The sequence below is a fragment of the Lynx rufus genome, unplaced genomic scaffold, assembly GCF_022079265.1.
Source record: "Lynx rufus isolate CCGP_SWC_20201006 ecotype Redwood Valley unplaced genomic scaffold, mLynRuf1.p SCAF_7, whole genome shotgun sequence".
NCBI lineage: Eukaryota > Metazoa > Chordata > Mammalia > Carnivora > Felidae > Lynx > Lynx rufus.
Window position 1 is genome coordinate 88000929 of NW_025814889.1, and position 20486 is coordinate 88021414.

Sequence of the window (20486 nt, forward strand, 5' to 3'; positions counted from 1 at the left end):
TCTGGACCTCATGCTTGGAAACACTCAAGCAGTTTTGCCACAATTCATTTGAAGCAAATATTTAGGTGGTTCTTACATGTTAGGTAGCACTATGCTAGCCACTAGGTGTTCAGAGGTTTAAAATACACACACACACACACACACACACACACACACACACACACACACACACACACGAACCCAGTGCAGCTCAGTTTATATTTCAGGTCGGGATTTCAAAAAAAGAGGTAATCAGTGTGCTCTAGTGGACAGATAGCACGTGGGCCTTGGAACCTCGGTTATGAACTTACCTCTCCACTTACCGTGTGACCTTGGCATTTGATTTTTGATACTCGATTTCCCCATTTGTAACATAATTGGCTATAATTAAAGCTGCTATTACTACATATTTCAGATATACACACATTGGGAAGGTGTGGTCAAGAAAATGTTACTTTATAACATCGGAGATACAGGCTTTCTTGCACGTTTTCTTCCTCTGTAGTATCTGGCATTATTTGATACATATTTCACACCCTGTTCACCGAGGAATCGGAACATGTTTTTCACTGCAGTTTGGCGTCTGGGTGTGCCTGGGGAGGCGTCACAAAGAGCCTATAAAAGGTTTCCACCTACAACAGGAGTAGGAGGGCAGGAAGGAGTCCAAGAAGGGCATCGAGGCCAAGTGTTCGGTTTCGGATTGCTCTTTGTTTGGGCCAAACTTCACCGAGCTTAGGTTCTGCGACTAGCAACCTAAAGAATGGTGTCTCAGAATGGTTAAAATTCTCTGCCTGCCGTATCTTAGTCGTCCCCACGCCCCCCGCCCCACCCCACCCTCCAGCGTGATTGAATGCGCAAATAAGGGTTTTCAGCCGTCTGTGAGAAAGAGGGAGGGGAAGGCAGAAGTCGAGGATGGACGGGGCGGTGGCACCGCTCTAGAGACAGAGGACCCAGGGTCCCACAGACAAGACATAAAACCTGGCGGTCCCGGGCCACAGGAGGCCAAGACGAGATGCTGAACGGGCGGGGGCCGATGGGGGGCAGCAGACCACGGCGGCGCACTCGGTCCGCCCCCGGGACCAACTCTTGTCCCGAGGTGCCTCCCCCCATTACGTCTCTTTTGGTTTCGACCTGCCGACTGGGCGGGGCCGCGGGACGCCATTCCCACAATGCTCTGGGGCGTGCCGCCGCCGTCGCTGCCGCCTCCGCTACCGCTAGTGGAAGAAGATGGCGGAAGGCGGAGCGGCGGATCTGGACATCCAGCGGTCTGACATCGCGACGCTGCTCAAAACCTCCCTCCGGAAAGGGGACACCTGGTGAGAGAAAGGCGTTGAGGTGGCCGTGGTTGCGGGAGGATGGGGGAGAACTGGGCGGGAACTGCGGGCCGGTGTCTTTTGCTAGTGACAGGTGCGGGCAGGTCCGGCGGCCGCCGCGCTGGGCAGCAAGAATTGGGCTGCTCCCGAAATGCTGGGGCAAAGGTTGGACCCGAGATGAGGGCCAGGGTTCGTGGCTTGTCGGGGCGCGCTGAGAGGTGTGCGAGGAGCGGCGACGGCGACTCACTCAGTTCTTTTCCTTTCCGTCCTCCTTCCTTCCGTAGTGCCGCTCCCACCTCAGGCCTTCCCGAATGATAGGTTACAGTCCTTCGGCGTTAAGTCTCCGAATTTTTGACAGGTCTAGGTCCCGCGGCTGATCAAGAGCTCACCCTCTTTCCTCCTCCAGTCGTTTCCTTTTCCCGGCATTGTCGGCATTCAAGTTCCTCGTTATTCTGTTGCTCGTATTCTTCCGGGAGGCGGGCTGCAGGATGTTTGCGGTTCCTACTACACAGGTGGCATGTGTCAGGGCGCCACTTAAGAGAAAGAAACCCTAGTTTCCAGGTCCTTGTCAAAAGGAGGGATAGGAGTACAGATCCTTAGGCTAATGAGGAGTACCACGTGGTCTTGTGCTTTCGGGGAGGCTTGGTGGAAACCGGCAGCATTTCTCTTAGAAGCGCAGCCCTCTCCTCGTTTGAAGGATAACGCAGGCCTGCAAAAAGTAGATAAGTCCACTTGAGGCTTAAGTCGCTTGCTAATAGTCAGACTTATGAAATACCAAAGGATATCCTTAAAACAACTGAAGGAAGTGTGTATACATTCTAATACTTGTCGGCCATTGCAAGTGGCGTTCAGAATAACTTAGATACGGGAATGTGTAGCGTGAAGAGCAAGTGCTCTGTTTATTAAGAAGGATGATGTTCCCCTTCACAGTGGTAACCATTATTTTCGTGTCCCATTGTCACCATATCGCTGGTATATAATTTAGAGTGTTTTTTCACCTCCTCTATGACTTATTGGAAGGAACATAAGATTTAGACCTAGTTAGGTCACTGTTTTCACCACTTAACCTGTGGTGTGACTTTGAGGAAAGTTAATTTAAATCGTTGTACCTCAGTATCTTCATCTATGAAAAATAGGCAATAATAATGTCATTATGGGGTTTTTGTCCTGATTCAATGAAATGCTCTGAAATATTATGTTTATGCGATAGCATTAAATTTTACTTTCTTGTCACCGCCATTTACTTCTAATAAAATGCTGTAGTATTAGGACGTTTTCAAGTTAAGCTAGTAGATGGCAGTCTTGGGACTTGAATTTTAATACTTTGATCTAAGTCTTGGTACTATTTTCCTACTTTGTGAAGCTACATTCTGTGCTTATATGATAAAAATCCCTGAGGGTGTAAACATACACTTGTTGCAGTACAACAGAAAATACGCTCTTTGGATGATTTAATCGTCATTATTGTTCATATTGGAGTGCTTATAACATGTTTATTCTTGTGTGGAAATTGGGTATTTCCTGAGACACAAGTTTACCTTAGTCTGTGGATTATTGAAGGTAATTCTTGCTTCCTACGCTTAAAAATTCTTGATTCACCTAGCCAATTACCACCTCATAGGAAGATAAATGTGGACTTCCATGAAATAGAAATCTAAAATTTAAATATGCCTCTTATTCATGTGGCTATTACTTCTCTTTAATGTGTGTTTTTGGTATACTGAGTAATAATTGGTGGTGTTGACACCATAGGGTGATAGGAACAGTATGTGTATTGTGGGCATTAAACTTTTTAAAGTTTAATGTTTCTCAAATAAAAGTATTTTTGCTTTTTGGCAAAGTTATTATAAAACATTTTAAAGATCTAAAAGAATACGGGAAGTCCAAAATTTGCATCTTTTCAAAGCTTTCATTTTAAAGAAAAGGAAACTGATGCCCGTATTTTTAGGTAACAGCAGAATGTGAAAAATTTTATTCTCAAATTCATTACCCTCCTTAGTTAAAGGGAAAAAGAATGCAGGAACAGGATAGTACTGGGGATTTGCAAAAACCAGTTTGGTTTATATGTAAGGCAGTTAATTTGCAACTAGGTGAAACCTGTCAAAAAAGGAAATAGTTCAGATTCAGTTTGATTCAGAGCTTTAAGGAGAATAATTTGGTAAGTACAAATTTGATTATGTACACATAATTACAGAACTGGTAAAGATATTTAATAATTTAGTTGTTACTTGGGTTCATGTTTTTGGGACTCTTTCAAACTTATTTTTAACTCGTTAAAAAGTTATTTCTTTTTAATGTCTTTTTAAAAGATCTTTAGATTAGTCATTTTTGCTTATTGGGGCAAATCCAGTCTGGTATTTTATAACTGAAATGGATTATATGTAGATGGAACGTTGTCTTCATATATGTGTGGAACCATCTTGGGAAAACTGGGTTAATGAGAAAAAATGGAAGATTTACCATAAGTTTATTCTTAAAAGTTTAATACTAATGTTTGATGTTATGGTCAAGGGAATTAAAATGAATAAATTTCATTAAGTAGTTTGTGAGCACTTTTGGATAAGGACGGGTTTCATAGTAGTCTTCTCGGTAACTAACACTTAAGCAGGGGTACAGATTTGATTCTGCTTGAAAACTAGAGTTTCTGTTTATTTGTAAATAGTGAATGTTTTTTTAATCTGCAGACTGACTTTCTATAGATAAAAATAAGTTGCACAAGTCTGAAATGAGGAAGAACAAATTTTATAACTTTGATACTAGGTTTTATAGTGACAACTCAAAATTGATGCAGAATTATACCTCTTAAAAAAGTGAGGTATAAAAGTGACACTGATCTGCATTAGAAGGAGTAAAGAAGTGGTCTTATAATGCTATTTCTTAATCTGTATTTTAGCTCAAAGGAGATATTCAGAAAACCATGAACAAGGTTGTTAGAATTTAGTAACTATAGAACTAAGGATAAAGAAGCTAAAATTGTTTAGATTGAATGAAAGATAACCTTCAAATACTTGGTGGCTTCTCATGACATGGAGAGAAGAGGAAATTTTGTTTAAAGTATGTTACATGTTAAGTATATTAGGGATAAAGGAACCTATTCAAGGGGGATAGGTAGTTAAATAAATGACTTACTAAGACAATTTGTGGGTTATGGACTACTCTCTTTGGAGATATAAGTAAATAAACAGATAACTACATATCATCAAAATCATCGCATTATTTCCCCATTTTTATGAAATTTTATTTCTCTACCAGTCGTTTTCACTAATTTTTATGTGTGATTTTAACTTTTATGTACAGTCTATGGTAATGCATAGCTAACTTACAAATATAAATTTTGCGTCTTTTTTTTATTTTACTTTAATGAGAGAGAGCGTGGGCAAGCCAGGGGAGAGAGGGTAGGAGGGGGAGATAGAGAATCTTTAGCAGGCATGGAGCCTGACTCAGGGCTTGATCCCAGGACACTGGGATCATGACCTGAGCCTAAATTAGGAGTCACCAGCTGAGCCACCCAGGTGTCCCTGTGTGTCACTCTTGTATACACCCTAATAACTATAGTAGGTTTAAGATACTTCAGAGAGTAACTTTAATTTGTATTTGGAGTCATTGCACATGATATGTATGATATTTTTGTTTAAATACAGTGGCAAGGAGTGGCCCATCAGATCAAGGTTTTCACATTAGGAGACATTCAGTTTTAGTTAGAAATTTTTACTTAGAAATCTTTGAGGCTTTATTTTATATGGTCTCTTATGTTTCTGAAACTTTGACACTGACAGAAAATACCTTAAAATGACAAATCAGTTTATAATGTAGAAGAGCACTATTAATCAGTGTAACCTCCAGATTGTTTACTACATGCTTGCTAAAAATTTCTTTTCATTACTATTACTGTAAATGTTAATTTTAGTTGTGCCAAAGTGTTAACCACTAAATTAGGGTACATGTCACATCATTTTCAGGAAATGAAACCAGAAAGCAAAACTGTTTTTTTAGTGTTGGGAAATTGGTGAAAATAAGGGCAGAAATAGTGACATTATTAAAGCATATTTTTTACATTTTGGTTGCTTAAAATCCAGAAAGGGAATTTTTCCTAATTTAAGCCTTCTTATAAGTTTTTAAATCACTTCTAAGTTCTTAGTCCAAAATTAATGTACCTTATTTGCCAGGAAGATCCAGAGCTTTTTAGTCAGTGATTTCATTTATCTGTTTAGTGACATTTAGGCTTTTCCCCCCAAATCCTATCCTTTTTGCCCCGTTAGCACATGTAAAATATTAAATGTTCTTTTTACAAAATAGTTTTGTGACAAGTATTAATCTTGCTTGTACATAAGTATAATAAGAAATTAGTGTCAGGCCACAATGTATAATATTACATTTTTAAAAAATTTTTTTAATGTTTATTTTTGAAAGAGAGAGACAGAGCACAAGTGGGGGAGGGGCAGAGAGAACCAGAAACAGACTCCAGGCTCTGAGCTGTCCGCACAGATCCCAACACAGAGCTCAAACCCACTAACTGTGAGATCATGACCAGAGCTGAAATCGGTTGCTTAACTGATTGAGCTACCCAGGTGCCCCTATATTACATTTAAAAACCACCTGCTAGGTACTGTTTTAAGTACTTACATATGTTAACTTGTTTACTCTGCTACGATTCTAGGGCACTAGAATGTGAAAGTGCTGTAGGAATCTTAGGCTCAGAGTATTCACATAGAGATATATTTGGGGTTTGTTTTTTTAAATATAATTTATTGTCAAATTGGCTTATATACAACACCCAGTGCTCATCCCAACAAGTGCCCACCTCAGTGCCCATCACCCACTTTCCCTCTCCCCCACCCCCATCCACCCTCAGTTTGTTCTCTGTATTTAAGAGTCTCTTGTGGTTTGCCTCCCTCCCTCTCTGTAACTATTTTTCCCCCTTCCTTTCCCCCATGGTCTTTTGTTAAAGTTCTCAAGATCCACATATGAGTAAAAGCATATGATATCTGTCCTTCTCTGGCTGACTTATTTCATTCAGCATAATACCTTTCAGTTTGGGATTTAAACCCAAGTGGTCTAGGGCTTTAATTCAGGCCCTAAAATCACTGTACTATACTGCCTCTTATTTTGAAGATGCATTTTAAAATGTCCCACTTTAAAAAGGCAAAAAAAAAAAAAAAAGGACATGTTTTCTTTTTAAATGGAATCTATTTTATATTTAGTAGCAGAATTCTACCATTTTATTGCCAACTTGTCTTTTCCGAGTGTTCAGTTTAGATATGTAGTATTTAGAAAAATTGTAATGTCTTTCTCCTGGAAATTGAAAATTTAATTCATTTAAAGTTTAATGGGTGATTAACTCGGTATGTAGAATAAATGTTATTTTGATCCAGAAGTTTATTTAAAATAAAGAAATTGAGATGATTTATTGTTGAAACTTTGAATTTAAATTGTTTATCAGTAATTGTAACATTTTATTAGAGGCTGTATGGTTCCTTCTCATACAGTTTTACAGAAATAACACATCAAGCAGACAGGAAGAACTTGTAGGATATTTTTGTTTTAGTTACCTTGCCTGTATTTTAAAAGTGTTGGCTTATAGTAAACCACAAACACATAAGGATCCCTTTTTGGACTATGAATCCATAGGAACAGCCCAGCCCAGAAATGCAAATATGAAAGTTTGGTATTTTATGTTCCATGTTTACCAAGTGATTTTGTTTTTCAAAAACAACTCTTCATTAATTTTCAAAGTCAAAAGACTTTTGAATTAAGACAGTGAAAATATTGATACCTCTTTAACATCTTCCTGAAAACTGATGGTTCAAGTAGCATTACTGCAAAGAGAACAATCAGTTTTGCCATATTAGTCATTAGATATATCCATTTTATTATATGAGTTTAATGTGATTTTTCTATTCCTCACTTTGAGAATCACTTCATTAATAAGCCATGATTATTGATAAAAGTGAATTGAAGCCATCAGACATATTAACAAGGAGATAATGGGAAGGTTAAGAACAACCAATGAAGGTGTTTACTTGCATTATCTGATTTAGTCCTTAAAATAAGGATCAAGTATGTATTTATATTCCTTTCTTATAGGTAAGGAAACTGAGCTCAGAGAAATCAATTGATTTGCATGTGGTTCACAGGTGGTAATGCCACCACTAGTGAACATTTATTGAATGCTAACACTGTGTCGTTCACTGTTGTAAATGCTTTATACTTAGAGTAAGTTTTCTTATTTACCTTGTTTTATAGATGCTTTGAAGAGTTCAGAGCTGGTTTAAATACCTGGTTTATAATGATTTAAATACTAGGTATTATCAATATCTCTTTAGTATTAGGAATGTCCTCATGCTGTCACTACTCAAATATATTGCAAATAGTATTTCATTAAATCATTATTCCTCCTTAGCTCCTTTATAGAGTTTTTCAACAGTTACTAAAACAGTTGTTTTTCTTCTTGACTCAGTTCAGTTTGTGCCTTTTATTTTCATTTCCCTAGTTTCCACTGCAATTCATACTCTATATCTTATATTTTTTCCATCGAAGTCATCTCTCCACACTCTTTTCCCATCTATTCTTTAAACAAGGGAAAGGAAGGAGCTCCTTTCAGTTTTATCATCCAGTTTACACAGAAGTCACTAACTACTAAAGAAACATAGAATAAGACTGGTAGTAAGTAACCTCAGTTTTGGATACAGTTTAAATGACATATCTGAAGGCCTAATGAAGAGTAACTCTTCAAAAAGAAGGAAAAAGGGGCGCCTGGGTGGCGCAGTCGGTTAAGCGTCCGACTTCAGCCAGGTCACGATCTCGTGGTCCGTGAGTTCAAGCCCCGCGTCAGGCTCTGGGCTGATGGCTCAGAGCCTGGAGCCTGTTTCTGATTCTGTGTCTCCCTGTCTCTCTGCCCCTCCCCCGTTCATGCTCTGTCTCTCTCTGTCCCAAAAATAAATAAACGTTGAAAAAAAAATTTTTTTTTCAAAAAGAAGAAAAGAAGGTGAGATTTTAATAGGAGGCAGAAAACCTTTGTATGATTAACCTGTATTTGGTTATGCCTACAACACTTTTTACTACTTCCGTCAGTAAGATTCTGCATGGTTTCTTTATAGCCCTCCCCCTGAAAAGGAGGGTAATGACTACCTTTTCTTCTCCCTGAGGAGGAGAGCTAGCTGTCCCTTCTCTCCTTTTAGTTTTGAGAAGACCCAAATAGTAATGTGATAATTCCTTACTGTTAGGAAAAATCATGTAGCAGAAGCAGCCATAGAAAGGACCTCCTTCGTGAAAGAAGTCAAAGACTTTCACAAGCAAGTCCAAGAGTGGCTCAGGCTATTCTAAATTTTAGAGAGCCAGTTAAATCAAAACCTGGAGCATTAAAGACCAAATTAATTACCCGAGTCAAAAGAGCATAAAGTTCCTTGAGTAAAATGTTACAAAAAAAAAAAGATTAAAAATGATGAGGTGAAATGATCATAGTAAAAGAAATATGAAGATTTGGGTTGTTTTATATTATTTAACTATGTTTAAAAAGATTGACCAAGTTTAACAGTTTAATCACAGGAGATTTATGTTTGATATAGATGGAAAATTTATATTCATAAATTTGAATGGGTTTCAAGCTGTAGAAGCTTAATTCTCTGGAGAAGTACAACTGAATAGTTACATGTACCATACAGTTATGGTGATGGTTACAAAAATTATCACTCATTTACCGTGTTAAGAGCTTTATACCTGTTCTCATTTTGCAGATAGAGAAACTGAGGTACAGAGTTATATGTACATAGTCACACTTGGATCAGTGGTAGAGCAAAGATTCCCAAGCTAGATAGTCAACTCGAAAGCCCACATTTTAAACTGAGTGCATGATGCTCATTTAAAACTGAGCCATATACTCATATTTTGGAAGCAGCTTTTTGAAAGAAGAATACTTTGAAGTTTTAAAATCAGGAAGTGATAGCTTTATCATATCAAAATAACACTTTCATCTGTTTTCCATCTGAGGAACCTGTAGGATATTCTGTGGCTCTCTCCTTGGTTTAGCTTTCTAGTCTCTTAGCAGTCTCATTTCTAACTTACATAGCTCTGCTTTGGTACTGATGGTGTTTCCCATTTCCTGCAAATTACTTACTGATTTCTGCATCATAGGGCTTTACACATCATTCATATTGTTTCAAGTACATTTTACTAATTCTTGACATTGACTTTCTTCAAAACCTAGCTCAGCACCAATTTCTGTAGAATCATCCCTAATAATCCTATCCACATATATGACCCTTCCACTCTAAGAAAGAAAGAAAGAAAGAGAGAGAGAGAGAAAGAAAAGAAAAGAAAAGAAAAGAAAAGAAAAGAAAAGAAAAGAAAAGAAAGAAAAGGGTGCCTTGTTGGCTCAGTCCATTGAGCATCCAACTTTGGCTCTAGTCATGATCTCATGGTTCGTGAGTTCAAGCCCATGTTGGGCTCTCTCCTGGCAGCTCAGAACCTGGAGCATGCTTCCAGTTCTGTGTCTCCCTCTCTCTCAGCCCCTTCACCACTTGCACTCTCTCTTTCTCAAAAAAAAAAAAAAAAAAAAAAAAATTAAAAACGTTTTTTAATAGTAAATAACAGCTTTATTGTGATGTAATTCACATATCATACAGTTTGCCCACTTAAGACTTACATTTTACTGGGTTTCAGTATTCTCTTAGAATTGTGCAATCATTACCTTAATTAGTATTGGAATATCACCCCTCCCCAAATCCTCTGTAACTATTAGCAGCTCCCTTCTTCCCCCCGTTTCTCCTCAAATCCCCCTGCTCTAGGCAGCTACTAATGTGCTTTTTGTTCTATAGATTTGCCTGTTTTGGATATTTTGGAATCATATACGTGATATTTGTGTCTGGCTTCTTCCGTGAAGTATTAGTACTTCATTTCCTTTTATTACTGAATAGTATTTCATCGTATAGATAATATACCACATTGAACTTATTCCTTCATCAGTTGATGAAATTTGAGTTGTTCATATTTTTGACTCTTAAGAGTAATCCTGCTGTGAACGTTCATGTGCAAGTTTTCGGGTAGATATAACTGATTTCTCTTGAGTATAGACCTAGAAGTGGAATTGCTGGGTGTCTATGTTTAATTTTTGAGGAACTGACAGGCTCTTTTCCAAAGTGGATGCCGTATTTTACATTGCCATCAGCAGTATATGAGGGTTCCAATTTTTCCACATCATTGTCAGCACTTGTTAATGTCTTTTTTTGATTACAGCCATCTTAGTGGATATAAAGTGGTATCTCATTGTAGTTTTGATTTGCATTTTCCTAATGATTAATGATGTTGCACATCTTTTCATATGGATATTGACCATTTGTATACCTTCTTTGGCAAAATGTTTATCTAGATCCTTTGCCCATTTTTAAATTAGATTATTTGTCTTTGTATTACTGAGTTTTGAGAATTTATGTGTTATAGATACAAATCCCTCATTAGAGAAATGATTTGCAAAATTTTCTTCCATTCTCTGGGTTTTCTTTTCACTTTCACAATTTTACTTGGCCTCCTTCCTGAGTTCCTTTTTTAATCTTAGTTTAGATGTAAAAAGAGGTCATAAAAATTAGTTCTTGCTAACTGATGAATTTAATGTGCAAAGCAGAAAATCGGTTGGACATGCTTGAAATTTAAAATGAAGATATAAAGAGATTAATCAAGGCATTGTTTTATTTGAAAGGACTTCATCGCTTTCTTTGGTTAAGTTTAACTGAAACAACGAAATCCTGAGTTATAGTTTGGTACTTTTTTAAAAAGCCTGTACATTATCTGGTTTATAATGGCTTAAAATGCTAGATATTATCGATACCTCCTTTAGTCTTAAAAATGGTTTTATGTTCTTGCTATGTAAATGTAATCTAAATAGTATATCATTAAATTAGAGAATGAATCTTAGAGTGAATTAGCATTGAGAATTGTTTATTCTGCTAATTCTGCATAAATAGTTATACATGTTTTTTTCTGAAATTGTGTGCTACGTTGAATTAGGCTGAAATATTTGTGTATTTTCTAAGTGGTAAAAGAATTACTATTTTATGTATACGTTGCAGAGAAAAAGGTGGGTTTTTTAGAAAATAAATGACATATTTATGTCAGTATTAGACAAAGAGGAACTGCTTATCTAAAAGTTGTAAGTATAAACATACTAATGGAGAAAAGAAAAGAAAGAACTATGCATTCATTAGCTCTATGATTTCCTAAATGCAGCTACTGAGATTCCCTCATTGCCCCATACTGCTTTTAAACTTCTTTGTGTCTAAGACTATTTCTCATTTATTGGCCCCTATATATCTTTCCTTAAATTTGCTTCCAGCGTGCATAAAAACACTAAACAACTTTTAGAATTCTGTCTTTACCCTGCCACCACCAAAAAAAGAAATAAGAAGAAGAAGAAAGAAACTTGGCCATTTTAGTTCTTATAGTAGGTTTTCAGCATTTGACGACTGTCTTAAAATTAACTTTATTTTGGGTCCTAAAACTGACCCGGCTACTTTGGAGCCACTGAAACCTATTCCGTCCAGACCACAATACAATTTGTTTTTCTTGATGCATTCAGATATTTAGCACGATATAATATAGACCTTTTTGAAGTACTTACAGCTTTATGTAAGTTTTTTACTCACTAAAGATTTGATTTGTATTTGATCCTCCCAGTAATCTTGTGAGGTATTTCCAGTGGTCTTCATGAAATGTAAATCAGATCATATCTTTTCCCTGCTAAAAATCTTACAGCGGCTTTCTGTTACACTTAGGATAAAATCCTTATTATTACCCTAAAGGCATTGTACAGTCTGAGTGCATTCTACATCTCTAGCCTTGACTAGCATTTCTCTCCCCACCCCCCCCCCCCCACCCCCTTATAAACTCCAACATCATTTAGTCAGTTCCTCCAACATACCAGACTCCCAAAGTTCTGGTCCTAGCACATGCTGTTCCTCTTGTCTAGATAGCTGTTTTTCTTACTCTTTCTGAAATGACTTCTATTCATATGCTAAAATGTTACTTTTTCAAAGAGGCTTTCCTTTGATCTGAATAGGGAGCCCTTATATATTTTCATAATTTCCAGTACTTTCCCTTCACAGCACTTATAGTATTTTACTACATGTGTTAATTACTTAATTAGTGTCCTCCACTGGACTCTGAATTCTGTGAATATAGGGACCTTGGCTATTTTGCTAGCTATCTATTCAATATGGAATAGTATATATGTAGTAGACGTTCAGTATTTATTGAGTGAATAAATGAATTGCCATTTCTAAGTTGAACAATCTAAAGGTTTTAGCACTAACCTCTTTAAGATATCACAGCAAGTAATGTTAGAAGATTTTGGCCTAGTCCTTTTTCTTTCGAGTATGGTTGACAACTCTATACATGATGCTCTGCTTACCACAAGTGTGGCTAACATCTGTCACCATACAACACTATTGTGATGTTATTGACTATATTCCCTCTGCTGTACCTTTTATTCCCAGGATTTATTTATTCCGTAACTGGAAGCCTGTATCTCCCACTTACCTTCACCCATTTTCCTCATCACACAACCTCCAGATATTATCAATAGTATGTCATTAAATGAGAGAATTAATCTTAGTACTTCCCTCTGGCAACCATCACTTTATTCTCTGAATTTATATGTCTGATTCTGCATTTTGTTTGTTTTTTAATTCATGTTTTGTTTTTTAGATTCCACATGTAAGTGACATCATACCGTATTTGTCTTTCTTAGTCTGACTTATTTCACCTAACATAATACCCTCTATAGCCTAGTTCTTTCTCTCTTCTAAATTTAGAAATTATATATATTCCAGTCTGATTTCAGGAGGTAGGAAGATTTGTAAGCAAAACTAAGCATGAAAACAAATTGAGATTAGATGTGAAAAAAAAATTCACCCATGATTTAGTATTCACCTACCATTCTGGAAAACCTCCTAAAAGAAAGATGGTGTTCACTTTTTGTGTAGCCTTAATTGACATGAAAGTGTTACTCTCGTATAGGCGTAGTGTGAACACTCAGGCTTTTTCTACTAAATTCTTGATAGGCTAAGATCTAACATTTACCAAAGATGCCCCACTTTGAAAATACTTATTTTCTTCATACGTAAAATGGCTAATAGTTGTTAAACTATGCCTTTTGAATAAGTATTTCACTTTTTATTTATAGCTTGGTAATAACATTATGATGTCCCTCTACTATTTCAGTTTTTAGGAGAACGCTTACTGTTTCGTAAAGAGGGGAATGGTACCTGGTTTTACTAAGCATCTAATACGTCTTTAGGTCTTTATTAAATGGGACTTGTAATCAAGTTTAATGTATTAAAAAAAAGCATTGAACTTTAGAGTCTGAAAACTAGAGTGCTTAATGAAAACAGGCCTTCCATTACTCATGTATGCAAGTAGAGTTGTATTTCATTAGTAAGTCACATTTTCTGAGTTTTGGTTTCCCCATCAACTAAATAAAAAAAGAAAGGAAAGGTTACTCTAACTATAAACTAACATGAAAGCACTTTATACAAAACTTTTTATAAATATAAGGTTTTTATATTTTGTTATGTGGTAGAATTCTGATTGAAGCAATGAGCAACATGATCATATTTGTGTCTTTAAAATGTCTGTGGCAGCAGAATGGAAGGGAAATTGGAAGCAGTAAACTTAAAGTGGAAAGACAGGTTGGGCAGCTATTGCAATAATCTATGCCACTCAAAAATGATAGGGGAGGGAGGTACAGAAATAAGGTACTTTTCTGAAGTTACTTGGTTACTAGATGTTATGGGGTAAGGAAAGGAGGAATACAGGGTAGTATTCTGGTTTCTGGCTTGGGAAATTAAATTATTGATGACATTTATTAAAGGACCCTTAGTGAAGGAGTAAACATGAAGGTGTGAAAATGATTAATGACTGGACGTTGAAATGTATGAAAAAACCAAGTTGACATGGACTAGTAGGAATTGGAAATATGATTTAAGGATGTGAGGACTGGCCCTGGGATGCAGATTTTGGAATCATTGGTATGAAGTACAATATCATTGGAGAGTATGAACAGTGAGTGAAGAAGAAATTAGCAACTCTGTGAAGTAGTAACATTTGAGCAGAGGAAGCGAAAGTTGCAAAAAAACAAAAGGTAATATCACATAGTTTAACTTAAAATTTTTTTTGCTTATTTTTGAGAAGGCGAGACAGAATCCAAAGCAGGCTCCAGACTCTAAGCTGTCAGCACAGAGCCCAACGTAGGGCTCGAACTCACAAATCGTGAGATCATGACCTGAGCCAAAGTCAGAAGCTTAACTGACTGAGCCACCTAGGTGCCCCTCACATAGTTTAACTTTAGAAAGGCTTGATAAGGTACATAATACTATGAATCCTTTGAATTTTTAAGAAACTTTTTTTTTAATTTTTTTTTCAACGTTTATTTATTTTTGGGACAGAGAGAGACAGAGCATGAACGGGGGAGGGGCAGAGAGACAGGGAGACACAGAATCGGAAACAGGCTCCAGGCTCTGAGCCATCAGCCCAGAGCCTGACGCGGGGCTCGAACTCACGGAGTGCGAGATCGTGACCTGGCTGAAGTCGGATGCTTAACCGACTGCGCCACCCAGGCGCCCCTTTAAGAAACTTTTTGAGGGCTCTTTGGGGTAGGAAGACTTCTTGTACAAGGGTGAAGAGTAAGTGAGGATTGAGGAGTAGAAACTTAAGCTTGATTGCAAGGACAAATCAGAAGAATGGAAGTAGATACAGAAGGAAATGAGTGTAAAAGTTGGGAGGTGATGTAGGGGAAAAGGGTGAAAGAATTGGCCCTTTTTACATGCTGAGTGGGAAAAAAAAAAAAAGATAAGATACAAGGAGAAACAAGAGAGTAGGGGTTCTTAATGGGGTAAGTCTCCAACAAGGCAGAAGGAAATTAAATCCAAAGCTTAGGATCAAAAATAATTACCTTGGATTTAAAGAGGGTTACATCCTTCACCAAACTGTAACAGAATCAGATAAGATTAAGATGTGACGCGAGAGAGTTGGACAGAAAGTAGAGGCATCTAACTTCCTCAGAAAGTAGGGAAGCAAGATTGTCTGTTCAGCCTAATGGATGAGAGAGTTAGACTGGCAAAGTTGAAATTTTTGGAAATAGAGAAGGCTATCTGAAGATATGCTGGAGGATTGTGGGTTATCTCTGAAGGATTTGAGAGACTGAAGACCATAGATCTTTAATCTCCACGAGATTTTCTTTACTAATTTTTGAACCCAGATAATATTAACATAATGATAAAAATATTTTCATATTAGCGTACTAGTGTGGAGAATCATGGGTAGTGCAAGGGTGAGACACTTATGACGTTCCTCGTAACCCACTGAAACAGAGGGAAATGGTAGTGATTAAGCTACAGCCAGAGGCCTCAATCATAAATAAAGTGATTTTGATCATATTTTGGTGCATGTTCCTCATGGCATTTTATATGGGAGCACAGCCAGATGTCTTCAGATTATTAAAAAAGGACTCTATAGATTTCACCTTTGGTCTCATCTATAAGGTATAGAGTGTTGTGCAAGAAACTTAAATTAGTGCATTCATCACAAAGCAATTTATTATTACCCTTCTACACTTTGGACTCTGGATATTTGTAGATTGGTATTTAGATGAATTTTAGATGGTTGCAAATCTATAAAGTAATACTTCGTACTAAAACTTAAACCAGCTTAAAATCAGTATATGTGTCAATTTTAGGATTTTCGATTGTTTTGCTTATATCATCTTCCCAGATATCAAGGGTTATAATCTGTACTTTCTATATTTTATGTGCTTTTCTTTTCTTTTGAGATATCACCCAATCATTTCTGCTTTTCTGGCTTACTTACTGGTTGCTCTAGTTACCAAAGGAAATAATTTCTTGAGAATGAATACATTAATATGTGTCAGAAGCATAATTTGATAAATTTAGAAATAAGTAAATCATGCTTTTTCCAAAGAAAATTCTCCAAAACTTATGTAAACTTTTAATTAAAATTCAAATGTGAATTTATCTATTTGGAAAAGATCATATAAGATATGAGATTAGTATAAGAGATAACATAAACCTACAATTTCAAAAATAAATAGTAAAACAAACTGCATTTTATACATTTTGTTGTACATATTTCTATCCCAATTTAAAAAAAAAAAACAAGTTGTATTTATAATTTTCTTATTTTTGTGGTGGAAATGTCTTTTCATTTATTGACTGTCACTTAACTCTTACCAGTTTTGACCTCAAAATTATTCAGTCTATACATTTGACTCCATTTTTGTGTGTGTATATGTATACCGTATATATAAACTGTTATTCTATCTTAAATAGAAAATATTAGCCATGTTTAATGTCCTATTTCAGGAAGACAGAAGAGTATAAAGGAAAATATAACAAAACACTTGTGTACACATCTCTTAGTTTAAAAAAATAAAACATTGGGCACCCAGGTGGCTCAGTTGGTTAAGCATCTGACTTCAGCTTCTTTTATGAGGTCGAGGCCCGCATTGAGCTCTGCACCCTCAGTGCAGAGCCTGCCTGGGATTCTCTCTACTCCTCCCCCACTTGTTGATGCACATGCTCTCTCTTTCAAAATAAATAAACTTTAAAAATAAATAAATAAGCAAGTAAGTAAAACATTACAGACACAGTTCAGTGTCCCTGTGTATGTTTCCCTAGTCCCATCCCCTTCCCTCCCTTGTCAGAGGGAGCCACTGTCCTGAATTAGGTTATTGTTATTACTTTAAATTCTATATTTTATTTAGTTTTATAATTACTAAAATTGTCTTATGTATATTAATATATGAATGGATCATTAAATAGTATGTACTGTTTGTGGCATGTTTTTAAGTTTTCTGTGGTTGCTCTGTGTGTGCATATCTGTTATCTTTATGTATTTGTGTTATGTTACATGTGTCTTATTTTTTTGGTTCAACATTGTAGTTTTGATATTTATCCTTATTAATACATGTAATTGTATTTTTCATTAGAATTCTTGTGTAATACATTTGGTATGAAAAGTGGATATTAGGTTTTTTTCCTCCTTTTTCATTCTTGACAAATTATGCTGCAGTATATATTCTTACAGTTGTATTTTTGTAAATATGTGCCAGAGTTTCTGTAGGGTAAAACTTAGTAATGACAATACATGATCGTGTGGTATATACATCTTCATCTTTAGTAGATATTGCCAAACTACCATCCAAACTAGTTGGAAGGAATTAGCAGGTTCTAGTTTACTCCCCTGTGGCAGTATACAAGTTCCTGTTACCCTACATGTTCTCCACAACTTAATATTGTTGACACATGTGCACATGCTTGTGTTCACCAGCTTCATGATATGGTTCAGAACAATATGGTATGGTGTTAGTTTCTTTTTTTTTTCCATTGCTGATGAAATTGAGTATCTTCTCATATGTATAGAGGCCATTATGACTTTCTCTTCTGTGAGTTGCTTTTTTTTCCCTTTTTCTGTTAGAAGAATTTTTTTTATTTACTAACTTGAAAGACTTTTTCATGTATTGTAATCCTTGGTCGGTTATGTGGAGTATAAGTATCTTCCCCAGTCTGTATGTTATCTCTTTACTTAATGGTGTCTTTGTTGTTGAATGGTAGCTTTTCATTTTAACCTTGGCAAGTTTATCAGTCTTTTTTTGCTTTTTGTCTTAACTCTTCTATATTCTAAGGTAATGAGGTATTTCTCCTATCTTTTTTTTATACTTTTACTTTCACATTTACATTTTTAATCCAACTATAACTTATTTTTGTACAGTTAGTTCTGTTGTAACACGGCATGTGTTCCTAAAAATCACTGTGTAATATGTAAAATCATGCAATAAAAAACACAGCATATGGGAAAAATGGGTCTGGGACACAGCACTCATAAAATTTTTGTCAGTGACACATTAAAAAACATAATAGGTGCGCCTGGGTGGCTCAGTTGGTTGAGAGTCCGACTTCAGCTCAGGTTATGATCTCACGGTTTGTGGGTTCAAGCCCCATGTTGGGCTCTGTGCTGACAGCTCAGAGCCTGGAGCCTGCTTTGGATTCTGTGTCTCCCGAACTCTCTGCCCATTCCCTGCTCATGCTCTGTCTCTCAATAATAAATAAACGTTAAAGTTAAAAAAATATATATATAATAAAAGTGATAGCACAGTTTTACATACGTTAAATTGTTAAGAAATATAGAACTACCATAATAAATATGACATTTTTCTTTTGAAAATGATGAAGTTGACTTGCGGAAGTAGGATTTAAAGGGTTGCAGCTTGTGAGTTATTGTGGAGAGTTGGAAGGAAAGTTTTCTGAAACCTGCCAAGAAGTTGTGGGATTTTTTGTTTTTGTTTTTTAATTTTATTTATTTAAGTAATCTCTACACCCAACATGGGGCTAGAACTCACGACCCTGAGATCAAGAGTCACATATTCTTCCAACTGAGCCAGCCAGGCGCCCCTGGAATCTGCCAAGAAGTTTTAACAGCAGATGTGGCAAATGTGACTCATAACACACATGAAGGTTTGAAGTGTGTGTGCTTTGTGCATTCCTAAGCCGTTCAGTGCAGCTGAGTAGTTTTCTACGTCACCTTGTGTGTGTTTAAGTGTTAGGACTATGGTAAAGCAGTCTAGGCATTTATGGGGCAGAATTGAAAAAGCTTCCTATTAGGGTTTCTAGGCATCTTACCTGCCTTACCCTAGTCCCAGCCCTGCTTGTGTATTAAAGTAGTGCTTTCACATATACCGAAATTTGTGCTATTGTCCTCAAATATATTAATCATGTTTAGTATATAAATACATTTTACATTTTCAAGTTTTCAAAACAAACATTAGAGTAGAACAGACTGCATATGTGAGGTAGAGCTCTAATTTTTTCCCCCACACATTTAACCGGATCTTTCCCCACTATTCATAATCATGTTTTGGCATATATCATAGTTCCACATACACATGAGTCCAATTCTTGTTTCTTTGTGCTGTTTTCATTGGTGTCTTTGCTTCTTTCTATGCCATGATCACATTTTTTTACCCACAGATCTGGCACTAACTTTGTAACCTTGGGCAAGTTATTTCTGTGTGCCTATGAAATTATAATAGTACCTACATTATTGGGTAGTTAAAGGAATAAATGAACGAATATATTAAAGTGCTTAGAAATATGCACCTGGCCCAAGAATAAAACTCAAATGTTAATTATTTTGTTATTAAAAGTAATTTCTTTAACTTAATAAAGAGTCTTGATAACTAGTAGGCTGATATTGCCATCTTGTTTTTCCTAATCTAAACTGAGAGGAAATGGGAAAGGCTTATGGAAGGATTCCCTGAGAAAGTGACATGTAGAGTATCTGAAAGATGATAGGAACTAAATAGATGTTGGGAGCAATAGGAGAATATTCTAGGCAGATGGAGCTGTAAGGCAAAAAATGGAGTATCTAGCAACTGAAAGAAAGTTCTTGTAGTTAGATCTCAGCACAAAGAAAATTAGTACCAGTTGAGACTAGATAGGTAGGCAGGAGTAGATAGATCAGGCAAGCCCTAGTAGGCAATGTTAAGGATTTTAGACTTCATCTTAAAATCAAAGTTATAACAGTTTATAAAGATTATTATTTCATGAGTTTTTTTCTTTCTTAGCGGTCTAAGAATAAAAGTCATGAAAAAATCAATCTTTACAAATGGTTCTAGCTATTCAAAAAAAAAAAATCCTCAGAAACTGAAATTGGTCCATCTGGATCCTAATAGCACACCAAGGATTAAGAGTGCTGTTGAGGGGCGCCTGGGTGGCGCAGTCGGTTAGGCGTCCGACTTCAGCCAGGTCACGATCTCGCAGTCCGGGAGTTCGAGCCCCGCGTCAGGCTCTGGGCTGATGGCTCAGAGCCTGGAGCCTGTTTCCGATTCTGTGTCTCCTTCTCTCTCTGCCCCTCCCCTGTTCATGCTCTGTCTCTCTCTGTCCCAAAAAAAAAAAAAAAAAAAAGAGTGCTGTTGAGAAAGGCACCTGGGTGGCTCAGTCAGTTAAGCATCCAACTTCAGCTCAGGTCATGATCTCAAGACTGGTGAGTTAGAGCCCCATGTCGGGCTCTGTGCTGACAACTCAGAGCCTGGACCCTGCTTCAAATTCTGTGTCTCTTCCTTTCTCTGCCCCTCCCCTGCTCATGCTCTTCCTCTCTCTCTCAAAAATAAATAAACATTAAAAAATTAAAAAA

General features: G+C 36.7%; 1 protein-coding gene across 3 annotated transcripts in view; it reads left to right on the forward strand.

The window, feature by feature from the left end:
- The first annotated feature begins 1138 nt into the window (after positions 1–1138).
- USP15 (ubiquitin specific peptidase 15) overlaps positions 1139–20486 on the forward strand; it is a 118917-nt gene continuing 99569 nt past the window's right edge. For 2 of the 3 annotated variants that reach the window (XM_047066624.1, XM_047066625.1), the window contains exon 1: positions 1164–1295. In XM_047066624.1, the coding sequence (XP_046922580.1) occupies positions 1207–1295 (89 nt within the window). In that variant the 5' untranslated portion in view covers positions 1164–1206. Of the gene's footprint in view, positions 1296–20486 lie in introns of all 3 variants that reach the window. The other variant, XR_006959854.1, reaches the window with a different exon arrangement.